Source organism: Mirounga angustirostris, unplaced genomic scaffold, assembly GCF_029215605.1.
Source record: "Mirounga angustirostris isolate CCGP_5_RB_7025 unplaced genomic scaffold, mMirAng1.0.hap1 SCAF_4, whole genome shotgun sequence".
Taxonomy (NCBI): domain Eukaryota; kingdom Metazoa; phylum Chordata; class Mammalia; order Carnivora; family Phocidae; genus Mirounga; species Mirounga angustirostris.
In genome coordinates, this window is record NW_026991712.1 from 175,152,045 (window position 1) to 175,169,783 (window position 17,739).

Sequence of the window (17,739 nt, forward strand, 5' to 3'; positions counted from 1 at the left end):
GACCGGGGACCGAACTAGAGAGCAGCGAAAGGGAAGGGAGCGAAAAGCGTGCTCCTCCGAGGAAAACGAAACCGCACCCAAGCTAACGGGCACCACCGGGCAGTACCCGGGGGAAGCGTGGGCGGACGCACGGCCCCCTCCCGGGCGTCCTCCCGCCCCCGAGCGCCCTCTCACGTTGTCGCGCACCCGGCCGGGGAGGCAAGTCGCGCGCGTTCCCTCGGCTCCCGCGGGCTGGGGGCGCGATCGCAGTCGCGCGCGGGGGCGGGGCCGGCGCGGGAGTGCGCGCGCGCGCGCGCGCGGGGCCGCGGGCAGGGGGGCGGGGCGGCAGAGCTGGGCGGCTGGGCCTGGAGGACAGCGGCGGCGGAGACGACGAGCGGCAGAGGGAACGGCGCCGAGAGGCCGTGCGGAACGCGGGCGCCAGGAAGGGGGGAGCGCAGAGGTAACGCAGGACGGAACGGGCGGGCGGGGAGTGGGCGCGGGCTCGCTGGACTCCGAAGGCGAGTGGTCGAGGCCGCTCGCCCGGGGCGCCGACGCCGCTCCCAGAGTGGAGGGGGCGGGGCGCTCGGGTCCCCGGAGGTGGTGCCTTTTGTCTGCCTCTCCCGGCCGCTCCGCCCTCCCTCCCCTCTCCCCTGCGACCTAGCCCCCTGCCCCTCTCGTTGACGCCTCCTCCGGGGCCCTCTGGCGCGCGCGCTCCCGCCCTTGTTTTGTTTGGACTGAGGTGGGAGGAGGGGGTAGCTCTTCCCTGGTCCAGGGCCCTGCGTCCCAGCGCGCCTGCGCCAGCGTCCTCCCGCTGCGCTCCGATTGGCTGAGGCCTTGCGCATGCTCCCGAGGCCCGAGGCGGACCCCGAGGCCCGAGGCGGACCCCGCCGCCGCCCCCGCCCTCCCCTCCCCCCGCCGCCCCACTCCCTCAGCGGTTTTTGGAGCGGGTTCGAAAGATGCCGGCGGCGGTGACTGGCTGCGGCGGGCCCGCCCCCCGGCTTCTCCGCCCCCGCCGCCGCCATTACGGAGCTCCCAGTGGTGAGTGCGCGGAGCGCTTGTGCTCGCGGTCCGCCGCTTCTTGTGTCGCGCGGGCGACCGCTGCCGGGGTCGTGGTGTCGGCCTCGGCCGCGTGCATCCCCGAGCGCGAGCCCCGCGTCCCGAGCTGCCGGCCGCGCGGAGCCCGCGCCGCAGCTCCTCGGTGTCCGCCGCCCTTGAGCCCTCCTGTCATCTGCCGCGCTGCCTTCCTCTTGGCCCCGCGCTGCCCCGCCTCTGCTCGCGCCCCGCACCGGCCGCTCCCTGCCTCTTTGTCTCGGCTGCGCTGTTCCCCGTGTGCCTCTCAGCGGTCTGGGCGGGCGTTTCCGAGCTGCTGCTGCTCCTGCTGCTCCTGCGATGCGGGCCTGAGCTTTTCGTTTTCCCGTCTGGCATGCCCAGAGCTTGTAACTCACCGCACCTTAGAAGGTGTGGTTCTAATTTAAAAAGTCGAACTCGTGAAATGAGCGTTTGTCAAGAGGTGGCAGGAGTGCTGAAGTGAGAGCCTCAGATCTGAGTTTTGATACCGAATTGGCCACTGTCTGTGCCCGAGGACGGGTCACTTAACCTTTGGGGGGCAGTATTCTCTCCTGCACGGAGGACTGGACAAGGTGAACTAGATTGCCCCTTCAGCGTACAAATTCTAAATTCTCTCTGTTGTTTATTATGCTTCCTGACTTTTCATTACACCGCAAAGTGAGAATCCAGTTAGAAATACGTCTAGGAATTCGCCTGGGACTTGTTAGGCAGCTCTCGTGTCTTAGAGTGAAATTCGACGTGACTGGTTTTATTTTGGAAGATACTTCGATTTTGTTTTATCTGGCATGGGAATAAAACTACTCTGAGCTCTTTTAAGTTTTTATTGCTCTTCTGAAAAGTTCAGTTTACTATGTTTCAAAGTAGAAGTAACATTTTAAAGATCTATTTTGTTTTTTGTTTTGTTTTTGGTTTGGCTGCGTTTTTAAACTGACTTGGACGACTGAGGGCAGAAAGTTGGAGGAAGTATCCTGAACTGTTACAGATAGATGAAAATCATAACTGTTTAGGCAGTTAGGTTGTGATTGTGTTTTTCAGGGGGGGGCCGGGTAGTGTCCATACATACCATCTATTCCCAAGGTAATTAGGTACATACTGATTTATTTAAGTGTAAAAGTGGGTGGGGGAAAGTTGCCAGCAAATTACCGGCATGCTTTTTGTGACATTACTGTTAAGTCTGAATATAGTGAAAGACTTGAGGTTGCGAACATTTTGATATATTTTGTGCATGTAGCTGATGATTTTGTAATTTATAACACTGCACACATTTTATGGTAAAATATGAAATAATAGTATTTTCCCTAAAATGCATATCTTCAAGGATATCAAAAAATTACTACTACTACTAACATTGTTAATCTCCTACTAATTTTTCTATTGCTTTCTCATAATGTAGAGAAAAATAAAAACTCTGAAATTCTAGACTTTATCACCTTTTTTTATTGCTTGCATTAAATTAAAAACAATTTAGAATTTCCTTTTACAAAGGCAACTCTTTGTATAGTTAATCTAACGTTAAAAAAAAACAAACAAACCCAGATTGGAGACCACAGGAGGACCACATAAACCACAGGTAAACTCAGATTGGTTTTGGCACATAAAAGAACCTAGCTTGAAAACTTCTTCCACCTATTCATCATCCTTTCATTTAACAAATATTTGTTGAGCACCTATTCTATGCCTTGGGTGTTCTTAGGCACCAAGTATGCATCAATGAACCAGCTAGATAATCTCTCTGCTGGGGAATAAGCATGGTAGCCTAAAAGTCTGATTCAAAAGTGCAGCCGCAAAAAGTTAAATTAATAGGTACATGGTGATGATAAGGCAGTGTGAGTTAACCATCCATATGGTTTTGTTAGCTCTGTAATGAACATTGAACATGTTAAGTAACTCATTAGCCAACCTGTTAAAAAGAATTACAGACTGAAGCTTTTTTTTTTATTTTTTAAGATTTTATTTATATATTTGACAGAGAGAGACACAGCAAGAGAGGGAACGCAAGCAGGGGGAGTGGGAGAGGGAGAAGCAGGCTTCCCGCTGAGCGGGGAGCCCGATGCAGGGCTCGATCCCAGGACCCTGGGATCATGACTGGAGCCGAAGGCAGACGCTTAATGACAGCCACCCAGGCGCCCCCAGACTGAAGCTTTAAGTTCCATGACCCTTAACCAAGGAAATTCAGAGCTGAGGCAAACATTTTTATTTTAAAGTAAACTCTGTGCCCAATGTGGGGCTCAAACCCATGACCCCAAGATCAAGAGTTGTATTTTATGAACTGAGCCAGCCTGGTGCCTCTGAGGCAAACATTTCTTAATATTTATCCCAAATAACTTTGGGTTCCTTTTTTTAAGTGTTCTTCACGTACACTAAATATAGTAATAAGTAATTAGATGGCACTGTTCAACTTTTTTTCCCCCAAATTTGTCCCAACACATTATGTGTTGGACACAGTTCTAAGTGCTACGAGTACAGTGTGAAATAAAGATCCTAGCCCTTTTAGTGCTCTCAGTGCATTTGAGAGAGATACATAATAAACAAGTAAACACACATTTTGACTTTCAGTTGGTATTAAATGCTAAAGAAACCCGAAGAATGAGAAGGACGGGAGGCCTTTCTGAGGGGCGTGACATTGAGCAGAAACCTGATTGAAGTGTCTAGGAAAAGAGTGTTTTAGTTTAAGAGAACAGCAAGTACAAACACCCTGAGGCAGGGATGAGGAGAGCACAGTGCCAGGGCCAAAAGGTCTTTGTGTTTGGAGTCGAGAGAGTAGAGTGATGGGTAAAGTAGTAGGAGGTGAGATTAGTAAAATAGGGGGATGGTAATTGGGAGGTTTTAAGCAGCAGAGTGTCAGGATTTATATTTTTGGTGGATGCAGCCAGGAAGATGGGCAAACCCCCTTTTTTTTTTTTTTTTTTTTTTTAATTCCAACCTGGGCATGCTTCTTACCCGGCCTAATTTAAACTGTCATTCTTGTCCTTGGGTTAATGATGTCTAATGTCTTTATGGACCATGTACTTGCTGCCCTAATTTTAGTTTCATCACATTGGCATTAGTAGTAGCTTCCTTTGCGTGCCCCCTCCCCTTTTAACTCATTTGTTTTAGTTTTGAGTAATTAATGAATATAGTAGACTGGAAAGGTTTTGATACTTTTTTCAGTATTGTGTTTACAGGGAAAATATTTTTTCAAGATATCCTATGAACAGAGACTCCTGAAGGTTTTTGTTGACTTCACAGTAGCATTTTCAACGTAGCTAGTGTTACTGTGGGTTAAGAAAGATGAATTCATTAGCCGTATCACTTTACCAAGAATAACCTGATTGTGGTGGTTTACTTCTCTACAGGGTTCACATGTGAAAAGAGCAGCAGATTTGCTTAGTTTTTTTTTTTTAATTGTTCAAGAAAATATATTACTATGTAAGTGCTGGTTGCATGAATGAGCAGGTTTTTTTGTATTCAAATTATTCCAAGATAGACTTTTAGGTTTCACAAGCCTAAATAGTGTTCTTAAGCCCATCGTGGCCCTCTTTTCACAGATCAAAAACCAATTATTTTTACTTCTGTATTTTGTAATTCTTTGTAGTGAATTGCTATGTGAACATTTTAAGTAGTTTTTATAACATAATTTTTAAAATATTCATGAATTTTACTAATTTACTCTTGATAGTAAGTTTTAGTGCATCTTGAATTCTATCAACTGCCTTTGCTTGCAGCTGATTGACAGTTCACAAGTCTGGCATTGCTCTTGGGGTTCCCATAAAAAGATTTTCCCTGGGGCCGCCTGGGTGGCTCAGTCGTTAAGCGTCTGCCTTCGGCTCAGGTCATGGTCCCAGGGTCCTGGGATCGAGTCCCGCATCGGGCTCCCTGCTCCACGGGAACCCTGCTTCTCCCTCTCCCACTCCCCCTGCTTCTGTTCCTGCTCTCGCTATCTCTCTCTGTCAAATAAATAAATAAAATCTTTAAAAAAAAAAAAAAAAGATTTTCCCTGTAAATGTGAAAGCATTCTCTATGTTTGGGTTTTTTGGATTTATCCTAGTTGTAGCTTGGGACTATTACCTGACAAATTGAAAGCTCTTGAATTCCTAGACAGGGTCAGAGCTTAAAGTAGAGGTTGAATGACTAGTCTGCTATTCCCCAGCTCTTTGTTAATGTTCATTAGCACAAAGATCTAAACACTCAAATGATCATTTTCTTATATTTTGGAGAGATTTTTATTATAAAATGTCATTGAGTCCCAGATGAGATTTTTTTTTTTGAGGGCAGAGAGTATTAATGATCAGGTAAATTTGAGTGACTACATGGGTTTTATCTTTGAATATTTAATTATGTTCTTTCTTCTGTGCTAGTTTTGCCTACTTTAAAAATAACAAATAAGGTCTTGGAAGCATACTTCTCTTCTCCTAGGTGACGGTCTAAATTTGCTTCTCTAGGTCTGGAGGCTCTTAGAGTATCACGTTCTTCAGCAGGATTTTTGCCCTTGGATTACTTATCTAATGGAGATGAAGTCAAGGTTGCCGATAATTTTCCTGACCCGTTTGAGAACAATAACAACAAAAACCTTCTCTCTTCAGTAATTGAGTAAACATTTGACTAAACTGCTCCTTAGTCTCCTTATTCTGTCCTTTCTAAGTTCCTGATGGTAGCCGGAGGGGAATGGGGTTAGGTTCCTTAGGAGCTTTCTTGTCCTTGTTGCCTTTGTTCACGTGGCAGGTGCAACAGCTGCTGTGGCTTGTGCGTTTGTCTTAGTGGCTGCTTTACGTAGTCTGTATTTTGATAGTTGATTTTATCTTTCTGAATGATAACTGATCAAGTCATCTGTCACTTAACTATAAGTTTTATAGTTAATTTTTTCCCCTTTGGATGTGTGTTGAATTTAGACATTTAGTTTAGTTTTGTTTCTGTTAATCTTCACACCAGGTCTTTTCTGTGCTTTAGGTTGACTCTTCACCACACTGAAACCATTAGGAAAAATCCTTGTGGTTAACAGCAGAGGCTTCAGAGTGTAACCTGTACTCGGGCCTAGAAATTATTTTAAATGGCGACTGATACGTCTCAAGGTGAACTCGTCCATCCTAAGGCACTCCCACTTATAGTAGGAGCTCAGCTGATCCACGCGGACAAGTTAGGTGAGGTAGGGGCTGACACATTCTTGAAGCTCACTCTTGGATCAGTCCCTGACTTCAGGCCCTGCTGGGTCCTTCTTGGTACATGTTCCTTTCCTTACTTTGGGGAGTTCTGGGTTGTGAATCTGAAAAAATCAAACATACAAAATTCTTTTCATCTTCCCTTTCCCCTCAAATTCCTGAGAAAACCTCCAACCTTCTAAATTTATTCCAAATCAAGTATAATTACCTGTTTCCATTTGAAATTCTAGCTAAAATAAAATATTTTGAAAAGTATTTCTTAAAAATCATATTTATTACTTCAACAAAACTTGTTAAAAGTAATTTGCATCAGATCCTGGAGTCGACTTGAAGAATTCTCCTACATCTTCTAACACCCAGTTAGGCCCCTTGAGAAAGAAAAAAGAGAATTTTTCTTATGCATGTGTGATTATGGCTGTCTTTTTTCTTAGAAGGTAGAAGATAGCACCATGCCGATTCGTCGAACTGTGAATTCTACGCGGGAAGCTCCTCCCAAAAGCAAGCTTGCTGAAGGGGAGGAAGAAAAGCCAGGTAAAGTAAAGCAGTAGACAACTTAAAATGGCAAAAGTTTCTATTCCAGTTTGGAGTATCCCATTAATTCCTTTGAACTTAATTAATTGTTCTTTTTTTATGGCTGTTTTGGGGGGACATTGAAAGAAGTGGTACCTATGGATATGTCATTTCCAGATCAAAATGAGCAAAGTAAGAATTTCATCTTGTCTCTAAAGATTTTTAGAAGGTGAAAATTTCATGTTCTTGGAATTAAAAAGAAAATAGTTGGCGAGAACAGGAACCGTCAAAGAGTAACTTCTGGGCATACTGTGTCGTGGGGATGAAGACTGTGGAGGAATGGGGGTCTTGAGCCTTCAAGACAGACAGTGCAGGGTCACCCAGAAATCATCATGAGGCCTTAAGGGAACAAATGGGCAATCAAAGTATTGGTTTGTATTTGGTGTTGTTGGAGAGAAGATCGGCCATACAGAGTTGGGAACATAATGAATCAAGAAAAATGTAGAACCATCAACCTGGGTAATAGTGCTCCTTTATGGCATCTCCTTTTCCTTGTTTTTCTTTTTCTTCTTGTGACCCTTTTCTTTCTTTCCTTATCCTTTTCCCCTTTCTCCCTTGCCTTTCATCTTCAGTTTGCCAGGGATGAGCACATGGTGCTGTCCCTGTTGTGGCTATTAGTACTAAGTATTTGCTGACCAGCACAGATTAGGAATAAAAAATATGTGCACCCTGTTGCCTTTATCCCTTGGTGCAGCAGGAATATACTCTTTTTCCAGCTGAACCTGGGTTTTGTTTCAAAATACTCAGATGAATAGCACAAACAACTTCGGTACACTAGCCTGAGGTACTTAGGAGACATGGGAATCAGCATATGAAAAAATGAGAGGTGCTGGCGAGGTGACGTTGGTTATCTTGTCCAGCACTGTGATAAGCCACTTTATGGCCCATCTTAAGCCGCCATTTGCTTTACAATCAGCTAAAGCCACTAAATCACTAATCACATCAGTTTTCAGAATACATGCAGAGAGTTCAGGTATTGGAAAAGTCAGCCAGGAATTTAGAAAGGGTCAGTAAGTCACTTCACAAGTTCTGTGTATAATCTCCCATTATAGTATTTTGTATATAAAAATAATTAGACTTCACTCATACTTTAGATTTTATAAATCCTGCATTTCACAGGACAGACGCGATAGTTTAATGAGTTGGAAACAGTGTCTTACACATACTGTATACTCAGTCTGTTGAATTAACTGCACCTTTATTAATCCATCAACTATTAAGCAGTTACTCTTTTTTTTTTTTTTTAAAGATTTTATTTATTTGACAGAGAGAGAGACAGCAAGAGAGGGAACACAAGCAGGGGGAGTGGGAGAGGGAGAAGCAGGCTTCCCGCTGAGCAGGGAGACCAATGCGGGGCTCGATCCCAGGACCCTGGGATCATGACCTGAGCCAAAGGCAGACGCTTAATGACTGAGCCACCCAAGCGCCCCTAAGCAGTTATTCTTGAGAAAATAATATGAAATTGAATTTATAGCTCTAAGAGTAAAACCCAGTAAACGGTTTTTTTCATCCGTTTTAGAATAAGGCAAAGTAGAAGTAAACATAATGACTACTAGTAAGTTCTTACCCACGCAGGACTTAAATCAAGTTGGTGGGGTGAGGGGCAGTAAAAGATACTTATGTGATTAAAAAAATACATCTAACAGTAATTATCTGAGTCACCAGATACCATTGTTATAATGAAGTTCTAGGTTTAATACTTTGTGAAATAGTTCTAGAAGCAGCAGGAGAGGCCAAAGATTGCAAGTGTACCTATAAAGCATTTTATACAATACCCATGATAAATCTGTGAGGTAAGATTACTGAAACTTGGAGATATCCAAGAACTTGCCCTAAGATAGCAAGCTAGAAAGTTATAAGGACTGAACTTGAATCCAGGTGTGTCTGACTCTTCAATTTTGGCTAAACCTGTATGTGAGGATTTTCAACTTATATGGTTGAAGAGCATAATCTAGGATGAGATCAACAAATGATAGTTGACTGTCCTGAAGTTCATGGTTTAGAATTTTAATTTGTTGAAAATTAGAAATTCCTTTAGAACCGTATATATGTGTTTTGGTTATAAGAAGGAAGTGGCATTTTTTTGTTCTCTTAGAAGTTTTCATCATGATAGTAATTTGTTCACATTTATTTTTTTAAAAAGATTTTGCTTATTTGACAGAGAGAGACAGGGAACATAAGCAGGGGGAGTGGGAGGGAGAAGCAGGCTTCCCACGGAGCAGGGAGCGTGATGTGGGGCTCGATCCCAGGACCCTGGGATCATGATCCGAGCCGAAGGCAGACGCTTAACAACTGAGCCACCCAGGCACCCTGTTCACATAATTTAAATGACCAAACTCTTCAACCTATACTTTTATTTTTTTGCCTAAGTTTTGCCACTGGAGAGTCTTTTTTTCTTTGAAGTCCCTACTTAACCAAATCTAGGGTACTGTGTTTTGTAGTAACTGCTCAAAGAGACATGCTGAGAAAAGACACAGATTAGCAACTGCAGACCTCACTATTCCCCCTCTCAGATTTCTGCTCTTGCCCCAGTCCTTTAACGTGGAAAATAGGTGTTCATTTTCTGTTACTTATTCCTTTCCTAAGATTTGTCTGTTAAATTATGAAATAGCTAATTTTTTTTTCTTTAAGATTTTATTTATTTGACAGAGACACAGCGAGAGAGGGGAACACAAGCAGGGGGAGTGGGAGAGGGAGAAGCAGGCTTCCCGCAGAGCAGGGAGCCCAATGCGGGGCTCGATCCCAGGACCCTGGGATCATGACCTGAGCTGAAGGCAGATGCTTAACGACTGAGCCACCCAGGCGCCCCTGAAATAGCTAATTTCTTAATTATGAATTTTATCATTAATATTGCAGAGAGTGGGCAAGAAATTTGATTTGAGGTAAAATGAGTTTCTCTTTCTGTGTAATTGTCTTGTCCATCTCCTTTTATCACCTAATGGTCTGGATAAGCAACCCATTGAATAGGCAATTTGAGTGGACTAAAAGAAAGAAAACTGCAACTGATTGTCATTTGTTCATTTTAAAATACATCTGTCAATTGGAGCATTTGGCTTTTCTGTTTAATAAATTAGACTTTTACCCTTTTATTGACTCAGTCTCTAATATATCTACTTAATGCGATTCTGCTCACCTGATTTTTTAGAACCAGACATAAGTTCAGAGGAATCTGTCTCTACTGTAGAAGAACAAGAGAATGAAACTCCACCTGCTACATCTAGTGAGACAGAGCAGCCAAAGGGAGAAGCTGAGAATGAAGAGAAGGAAGAGAACAAGTCCTCAGAGGAAACCAAAAAGGAGTAAGGAGTTATGCCTTCTTGCTATTTATAACTGAAGACTATGTAAAAGGACTGTAGATCAGATTGTTTTACGGCTTTTTAACATTGGTTTATGCTAGATACTTGCTGTGTACTGGGATTTACTTTTTAGAATTATTGTTTGAAATAGGTTTGTTATGTAGTTGTAAGGCCTATTAGAGTTTGTAGTAGTTATTATAATAGTGGTTTGAATAACTCAAAATTCATTGCTCTTGCATTTGGAATTTTTTTTGTGCTAGAATTCATTGTGGGAGTGTCTGATATTTTAATCATTGCCATAATTTCAATAAGAAATGAAACATGGGGCGCCTGGGTGGCTCAGTCGGCTAAGCGTCTGCCTTCGGCTCAGATCATGATCCCGGGATCAAGTCCTGCATGGGGCTCCCTGCTCAGCAGGGAGTCTGCTTCTCCTTCTCCCTTTGCCTCTCTCTCTCTCTCCCTCTGTCTCATGAATAAATAAATAAAATCTTAAAAAAAAAATGAAACATGACTCTAAAAATCTGACCTGGGAAATACTTCACCATTTTATTCCTGCCTCTGTGAGTTGTTTTTATATGCTTACGTTAGAAAACATTAATCTATAACAGCTATTGCCAGCATCACCTAAAACTCTGTGTATGTTTGATGAAGTATTCATCACTTGGAGGGTGACTTTATGAATCTGAAAGGAAAATTTGCTACTGGTAATCTGTACAATGTGGTGGCAATTCTTTTTTCTTTTTTCTTTTTTTTAAAGATTTTATTATTTGAGAGAGAGAGCACACAAGGGGTGGGGAAGGAGCGGAGGGAGAAGAACAAGCAGGCTCCTCGCCGAGCAGGGAGCCCTCTGTGGGGCTCCATCCCAGGACCCTGGGATCATGACCTGAGCCAAAGGCAGACACTTACCGACTGAGCCACCCAGGCGCCCCAGCAATTCTTAATTAAAGTTTTGTTTTTTTTGCAGGACAGCTAGTCGCATTCTGTTCTTTTCATAGTTGGTCAAAATTGTTAGGAATTATTTTTTAAATGAAAGAATAACTTAGTAATAACTATACTTTCTGGGTGTAGTCCTCAGGGGATCCTTTGTAGGTTTAAGTTCTCTGGAATTTTTAGCAGCTACCCTGTATTTTAGGTGCATGGAGTGCTATTATTATTATTTAGAATACAATCTGTGTAATGCCTTATAGCTCACAAAATTGTTTTTACAAACAATCTCATAATTCTTGCAACAAACTTGTAAAATATTTGGCCTTAGATTACTATTTTACAGCTGAGGAGACTGAGACTCAGGTTACCTGCCAAGGTCATGTAGCTAGTAAATGTTAGAGCAAAAACCCAAACCCAGGTCTTCCAACTTCAGAGCTTGAGTTCTTTTCACTGTGCTAAATGACAGCTGTTGTAGCTGTTAGAATATGTTTTAAAATTCTCATTTCTTTAGTGTGCTGGCCATTCATACCAGTGGTAATTTATCTGACTCCTCTCTCCTGCACCTAAGAGAAGACACCTTTCTGGTTCATTTATAGTATCCAATTTTTTAAAAAGGTTTTATTTTTTGAAAATTTGCTCATTTTATGTATCACTTCAGTGTGGCAATAAAACATTAATTTTTATCCTTTCCTTGTCTATTCTTCTTTCTGACTTTATACCTCTTTCTGCAGAGTTTACTTTGCATAATAACAATTATTTGTTTTAAAGTGAGAAAGATCAGTCTAAAGAAAAGGAGAAGAAAGTGAAAAAAACAATACCTTCCTGGGCTACTCTTTCTGCCAGCCAGCTAGCCAGAGCCCAGAAACAAACACCGATGGCTTCCTCCCCACGTCCCAAGATGGATGCAATCCTAACTGAGGCCATTAAGGCAAGTTTTTATTACAAACAGTTCATCTTAGATCTATTTTGTTCGTCTTTGGGTTATTTGAAAATGGCATATTCCTGTCCAGACATGAGAAATCTTGCTCTGTTTCCTAAAAAATACTTAAATAGAAGAAAGCCATTGTGAAGTTCATGTTTTTTGTTTTTGTTTTAAGAAAATCACATTTGGTGAGCACTGTTAATTTTTTAATTCAAATTTATTATAGCAAGTATTTTTAACTCCACGATTTTTTTTGTTTTGCTCAGTTTATTGGTTAAATATAGTATTTATTTGAAGGCTGAACCTGTTAATTCATTCAACAAACATTTTAAGGACTAACTTCTCTGTATCTGTAACCCTGCTAAGGATATAGCAGAGAATAAAACAGGGTCGTCTCTGCCCTTATGAAGTCTGATTGTGACTGAGAGTAACTGAATAGCATAGAGGATTTTTATTTTAAAAAAGATACACTGTCTTTAGGTCCATTTTCAGAGCTGAGTGTCTAATACTGGTAATAGCTAGCTTTCTCACCTAAACTCTAAGAAACCCTCTTAGAAACCTTACTATTTTGCTTCATCACCAAAAATTCTCCTTGCACAGCTTTCTGACTTTGCTGTAATCCACTGACTCCCATTAGCTTACGGGTCCTCACGTAGCTTTCTTATTTTAATTTTTAAGGTTATCTTATCATCTGACCTTGCCTTTTTTAAGTTTTCCTCGTTACTTTTACCTTGTTAATTTGCATAATATGATAATCTCACTAGCTCCTCTTATCTCATCATGCAAATTAACAAGACACCCTCATTTTAGGGATCTTGTTGCTAGGATCTCAGTCAGAATTGGGGAAAGAGGAATAAAGACCAATGTAATCAAGGGTGGTGTACAGAGGAGAGAGCAGCCTAGTGGTCATTTTCAGAGTTTGAGAATGACACATAAACTGGAAAAGGGTTTGCCTTCAGACCTCTCCCTGCACTCCTTTCAAGAGTGCTCTCAACTCCTTAAAACTTTCTTGGTTTGGATAGCTTGACTGTAATGAGATCTCTTTTCTTTCTATAGCCTTTCTTCCAGGATTTCACTTCATGACCTCTCAGCCTAGATTTCGAGGAGCAGGGTTACAGTGAGGTTGGAGAAGGGACTAAAATTTTAAAATAGTGAAACAGAAAATTAGTATAATTAGGCCTAAAGAATAGTTTGAATCTGATTGTGCATATTTGTACAAGGGAGGGTGTGTGTGTGTGTGTGTGTGTGTGTGTGTGTGTTCCATGCAGTGTAAGAAATCATGATTATAGACCATTGATACCATTTTGTGAATAAACAGAAGTCCTTATGTCTACTTCCATCTCAGTGTCAGTTTGGTGGAGCATAGAATTGCTTTAGCATTTGTTCTTTTCTGCTCGATTTTCTTTGTATTTTCTTAAAAAATCAGGAGTAAACTTTAATAGGTTGTAATAGATCAGAGATACTTGAAGTAAGTCAACCATATTAATACAACTTTGTTTTATGTTGTACAGTTTTTCTTTATTGTCGAAGTATGTAAAATAACATTCAATCAAGTTTTTATCCAGTGAGAATAAGTAAGTGCCACGTTCAGTTTATAGACAATGGCAACACAAAATTGGTGGACTAGCCCATTAGGTAGATAACAGATGCTCCTTACCTGTGCTTCAAAATGTAAAGCATTTGAAAAAACTTTGCCACCTTCATGACTTAATGACCTACTTAAGTCTTCCATGGTCATCAATCAAATGGCATATAGATAAATTGGATGGAAACAGAAGAGGGCATTTTAAGTCACAATCGAATGCCCTCATTGTTACCCAGAACTTTGCTTAAGATTTTGCCATCTGTAAACCAGTTTCATGCCATTTATTCAGATTATCTTTGCTAATGTTCTCTGCTGACATTCACACAAAGCCTACAGAGAACATTGGTCCTGGTATGCTTAAAGCTCATTCCAGAAAATGAATCAGATCTATAATCCTGTAGTAATAGAAATGTTCTGTTTTCTTCATTTTAATGCTGGAGATCTGTCTTTTAAATATAGAATAGAATTAAAATGGAAGGAAGTTCTTCCTTGACACACAGAATGTTCACGTTTTATCTTCTCTTTGCATGTCTTCAACTAAGTTAAAATTATTGTTGCAAAAAGATTATTTCTGTATTTCTCAACAGCCATGATGAACTGAAGTTACCTGAAAGACAGTTCATTCTTCCTGCCATTTTTATCATCTTTTGTCAAGTTCACCTCCAAAAGAATTGATTTTGAAAACATGTGTGTCAGATTCTCTGTCTAATGAAAAGCAGCTGGTATAAAGTAATGTGTATGGTTTGGTAAATCTGTTTTCTAGGCATGCTTCCAGAAGAGTGGTGCATCAGTGGTTGCTATTCGAAAATATATTATTCATAAGTACCCTTCTCTGGAGCTGGAGAGAAGGGGCTACCTCCTTAAACAAGCACTGAAAAGAGAATTAAATAGAGGTGTCATCAAACAGGTATTAAACAATTATTGGGGATAAGATCATTTCAACATTCTGTGTCTTCTTTTGTAAATTAACATGATGATGAAATGTTTAAGCTTAACCTAGTTTTATTATTTGAGACTAGGTTTCAGAATCACAGGTGTGCCAGTTATCTTTGATAAGTTAACTGTTCTGGAGAGCAGAAGCATTATGATAGTGTAATTTGTTTCTGGTGCTCCTTGTACTTTTATAAATTTTATTTCTTTATCTATTTTTTTAGAGAGCGTGAGTGCATGAGCTGGGGGTGGGAGGCAGGAGGGGCAGAGAGAGAGAGAGGGAGAAAATCTTAAGCAGATTGCGCGCTGAGCCCTACACAAGGCTTGAGACCATGACCTGAGCTGAAATCAAGGGTCAGATGCTTAACCGACTGAGCCACCCAGGTGCCCCATAATTGGATTTTCTTTGGGGGCCACTTAATGCTTGAGATCATGTAGTTCTGAAAATAAGATGTGGGGTCAAGGAATCAATTTATTGCAGCAGCAAAAAAGAATTATTCTTGTCTTGTGTTTGTTAGTTTTAAAGCCTGTTATGTGACTGGATTTGTTACTGTTACGTATTTGTAAATAGGTTCACTTTAACCTAATAGTATTAAAGCTTGTTAGGAGCATCAGAGAAGCCTGAGTAAATTGAGACTAGTACTAACACCAGTAATGATTTCAGGCATAAACACATGTTATTTTGCATAGTACATCAAAATATTGTTTAGAATCATAAAAATTTAAAGTTGGAATGGACTTTATCTTAAATCCTCTTCAGAGGTCCAGTAATTACCACGATCCCATGGTACTGGCAAAAATGGTTCAAAGGACATAGTTAACTGTATTCCCAGAGTCCTGTTGCCTTTTCTTTCATACCTTTCTGCACAATTTGATTAATACAGAATTCTGTGCCACTAAGGCATTTAAATTCTGATTAGGAACTTTCAACAAGTACTTCATTCCACAAATATATATTGTTCCTGTGTGCCAGGTGCTTGGGGACCCATCAGTGAGTAAAGCAGATTCCTGCTGTGGAGCTAACATTACAGCTTTCTCAAAATGTTGTATAACTGATATTTATATGGCCTTTAAAATAGTCACTGATTTAAAGGTATTATCTAACCAATGTAATTAGAACCAAAGACTTGTCCTCTATCATAGTGTATGTCAGCACAGTTTATGAGCTGGCTTCATGGGGTTTTTTTTTGTTTGGTTGGTTTTTTTTTTTTTTTTTTTTTTGTGAAATATAGTTTATGACCTATTCTTGCCTCGTAGGCTGACCTCAGTTTGATGCTTAAACAACAGTTTATAGGCTGAAAGCATTTCAGCTTGATTGCTACATTCATAGTAGCACAAATAAAGCTAAGGTGTGGAGGACTCAGGTTAGTGCCAATCAGCTTTAAAGTTCTATGAAAGTGCTTTGTAAACTGTGGAAATATGTGGTAAGACTTACACATACCATATGGGGTGGCTAAGAATTAATTAGATAACTATTCCCATGTGCAGTAATAATCACTAATGGGCGATCTGGGAAGCACTGTAGTTTGAGATCAGCAGGCTGTATACTTTTGCCAAGGAATGATCTTCCTTTCAAGATAGAGGTTTTCTCATTTTCCCCAAGAGATTGTCCCTTCTTTCATGGTACTTTTTTTGGGGGTGGAAAGCTTGTAGATTATTTAACCTGGTATCACAATAGCATCCATCCCAGTTCCATAGATGGGGAAACAAAAGCTCAGAGACTTTACGGGGTTGTCCAATATTGAATGGCTGGATGATACGATAAATAGGATTCGGTCCCAAGTCTTTCAGTCTATCCATTGTTTTTTTCTCTGAAGGGTTGAACAGCACTTTACATTAGTTCTTGTATCACCATGCCTTGTACTTTGCTTGGACTAGTATAAAGTTATAAATGTTAATACCAAAATAATTTTAAAATATTGGTTTATTGTAACTATCATTAATTTACCTTAGGTAAAAGGAAAAGGTGCTTCTGGGAGTTTTATTGTGGTCCAAAAACCAAGAAAAACACCTCAGAAATCCAGAAACAGAAAGGTAAGACGTCTGTACCACAGTTTGAGCACTGTAAAACTACTTCTTCCACTAAAAATAGCAGCACTGGTTGAGTGTTCACTGTGTGCCAGCAGTGTGCAGAGTGCAGCCTTGCTGCTCAGGCCTTCGCTCACTACCGGCCGGCTAATGAGTAGAAAACAGGCAGTGTGTGAACCAAGCACTCCAGCCCCAGAGCCCATGCACTTAACTGCCATAAGTTGAATTAGGGACAGCTGTATGAATTATACTGCTTTTAATGAAATGTCTGAAAAGGGGCATATGAGTACCTCTTCACCCATTATTAGACCCCAAAACTATACCAGAGCCTTTTTCTTTTCTTTCCTTTTTTTCTCTTCTCTTTTTTCTTTTCTTTTTTGTACATACTGATACTTTTCCTCCTTGAGATACATAATTTCATTTATGGAAAGTATTTGTACAATAATAAAGTGAAATGTGTAGTATTTCCTCTATGTCAGTAAGTGAAATCATGACTATTCCTCTACATCTGTGTTTTTGCAACTCCAAAGATTTTTGTACTTTTTTCCTAAAACTTTGAATGAAATGAACTTTTACAGTGCTTTTTGGCACTGCATGATCCTTTTCATTCTTTGTTATTGAAGGCTAAGAATAAACTAGGACCTTTAATTAAAGTCTACCATTTCTTATCCTTTTTTTTTTTTTTTGAGTGGGAGGGGCAGAGGCAGAGGGAGAGAGAGAAATCTTAAGCAAGCTCCACACCCAGTGCAGAGCCCGATTTGGGGCTTGATCTCACAACCCTGAGATCGTGACCTGAGCCGAAATGAAGAGTCGGATGCTAAACTGACTGAGGCACCCAGGTGCTCCTCTTGTCATTTTTATACATATTTTAACTCAATCTGAAGTTCTTATCTCAAATAAGTTGCCACACAAATGCCATTATACCCCTGTGGTATATTTATTTGAATGTGGAAAAAAGTGATAGTTTTCTACAAGTTAGTTGATTTGGCAGTCAATTTAGGAAAGCCCTTGAGTTGAATAGAGAAGCATTTGAACAGAAAACTCTGTATTCTATACTGATGATAATTTTTGATATTATATTTCAGAACAGAAGCTCTGCAGTGGATCCAGAACCACAAGTGAAGTTGGAGGATATCCTCCCATTGGCCTTTACTCGCCTTTGTGAACCTAAAGAAGCTTCTTACAGTCTCATCAGGAAATATGTGTCTCAGTATTACCCTAAACTTAGAGTGGACATCAGGTATGAGCCGTTGATGTAGACTTTAAAGTACAGATATCTGTGTTACTGCCTTAGCCCTT

At 40.9% G+C, this 17,739-nt stretch overlaps 1 protein-coding gene across 11 annotated transcripts in view; it reads left to right on the forward strand.

Moving 5' to 3' along the window:
- Positions 1-287: 287 nt before the first annotated feature.
- The window catches only part of HP1BP3 (heterochromatin protein 1 binding protein 3), a 37,492-nt gene continuing 20,040 nt past the window's right edge, over positions 288-17,739 (forward strand). For 2 of the 11 annotated variants that reach the window (XM_045898535.3, XM_054513101.2), the window contains exons 1-8: positions 288-439; positions 5,974-6,169; positions 6,614-6,713; positions 9,898-10,051; positions 11,744-11,903; positions 14,246-14,389; positions 16,366-16,446; positions 17,526-17,680. In XM_045898535.3, the coding sequence (XP_045754491.1) occupies positions 6,074-6,169; positions 6,614-6,713; positions 9,898-10,051; positions 11,744-11,903; positions 14,246-14,389; positions 16,366-16,446; positions 17,526-17,680 (890 nt within the window). In that variant the 5' untranslated portion in view covers positions 288-439; positions 5,974-6,073. Of the gene's footprint in view, positions 440-880; positions 1,018-5,468; positions 5,617-5,973; positions 6,170-6,613; positions 6,714-9,897; positions 10,052-11,743; positions 11,904-14,245; positions 14,390-16,365; positions 16,447-17,525; positions 17,681-17,739 lie in introns of those variants that run through there. The other 9 variants (XM_064589819.1, XM_045898541.3, XM_045898539.3 and 6 more) reach the window with 9 other exon arrangements.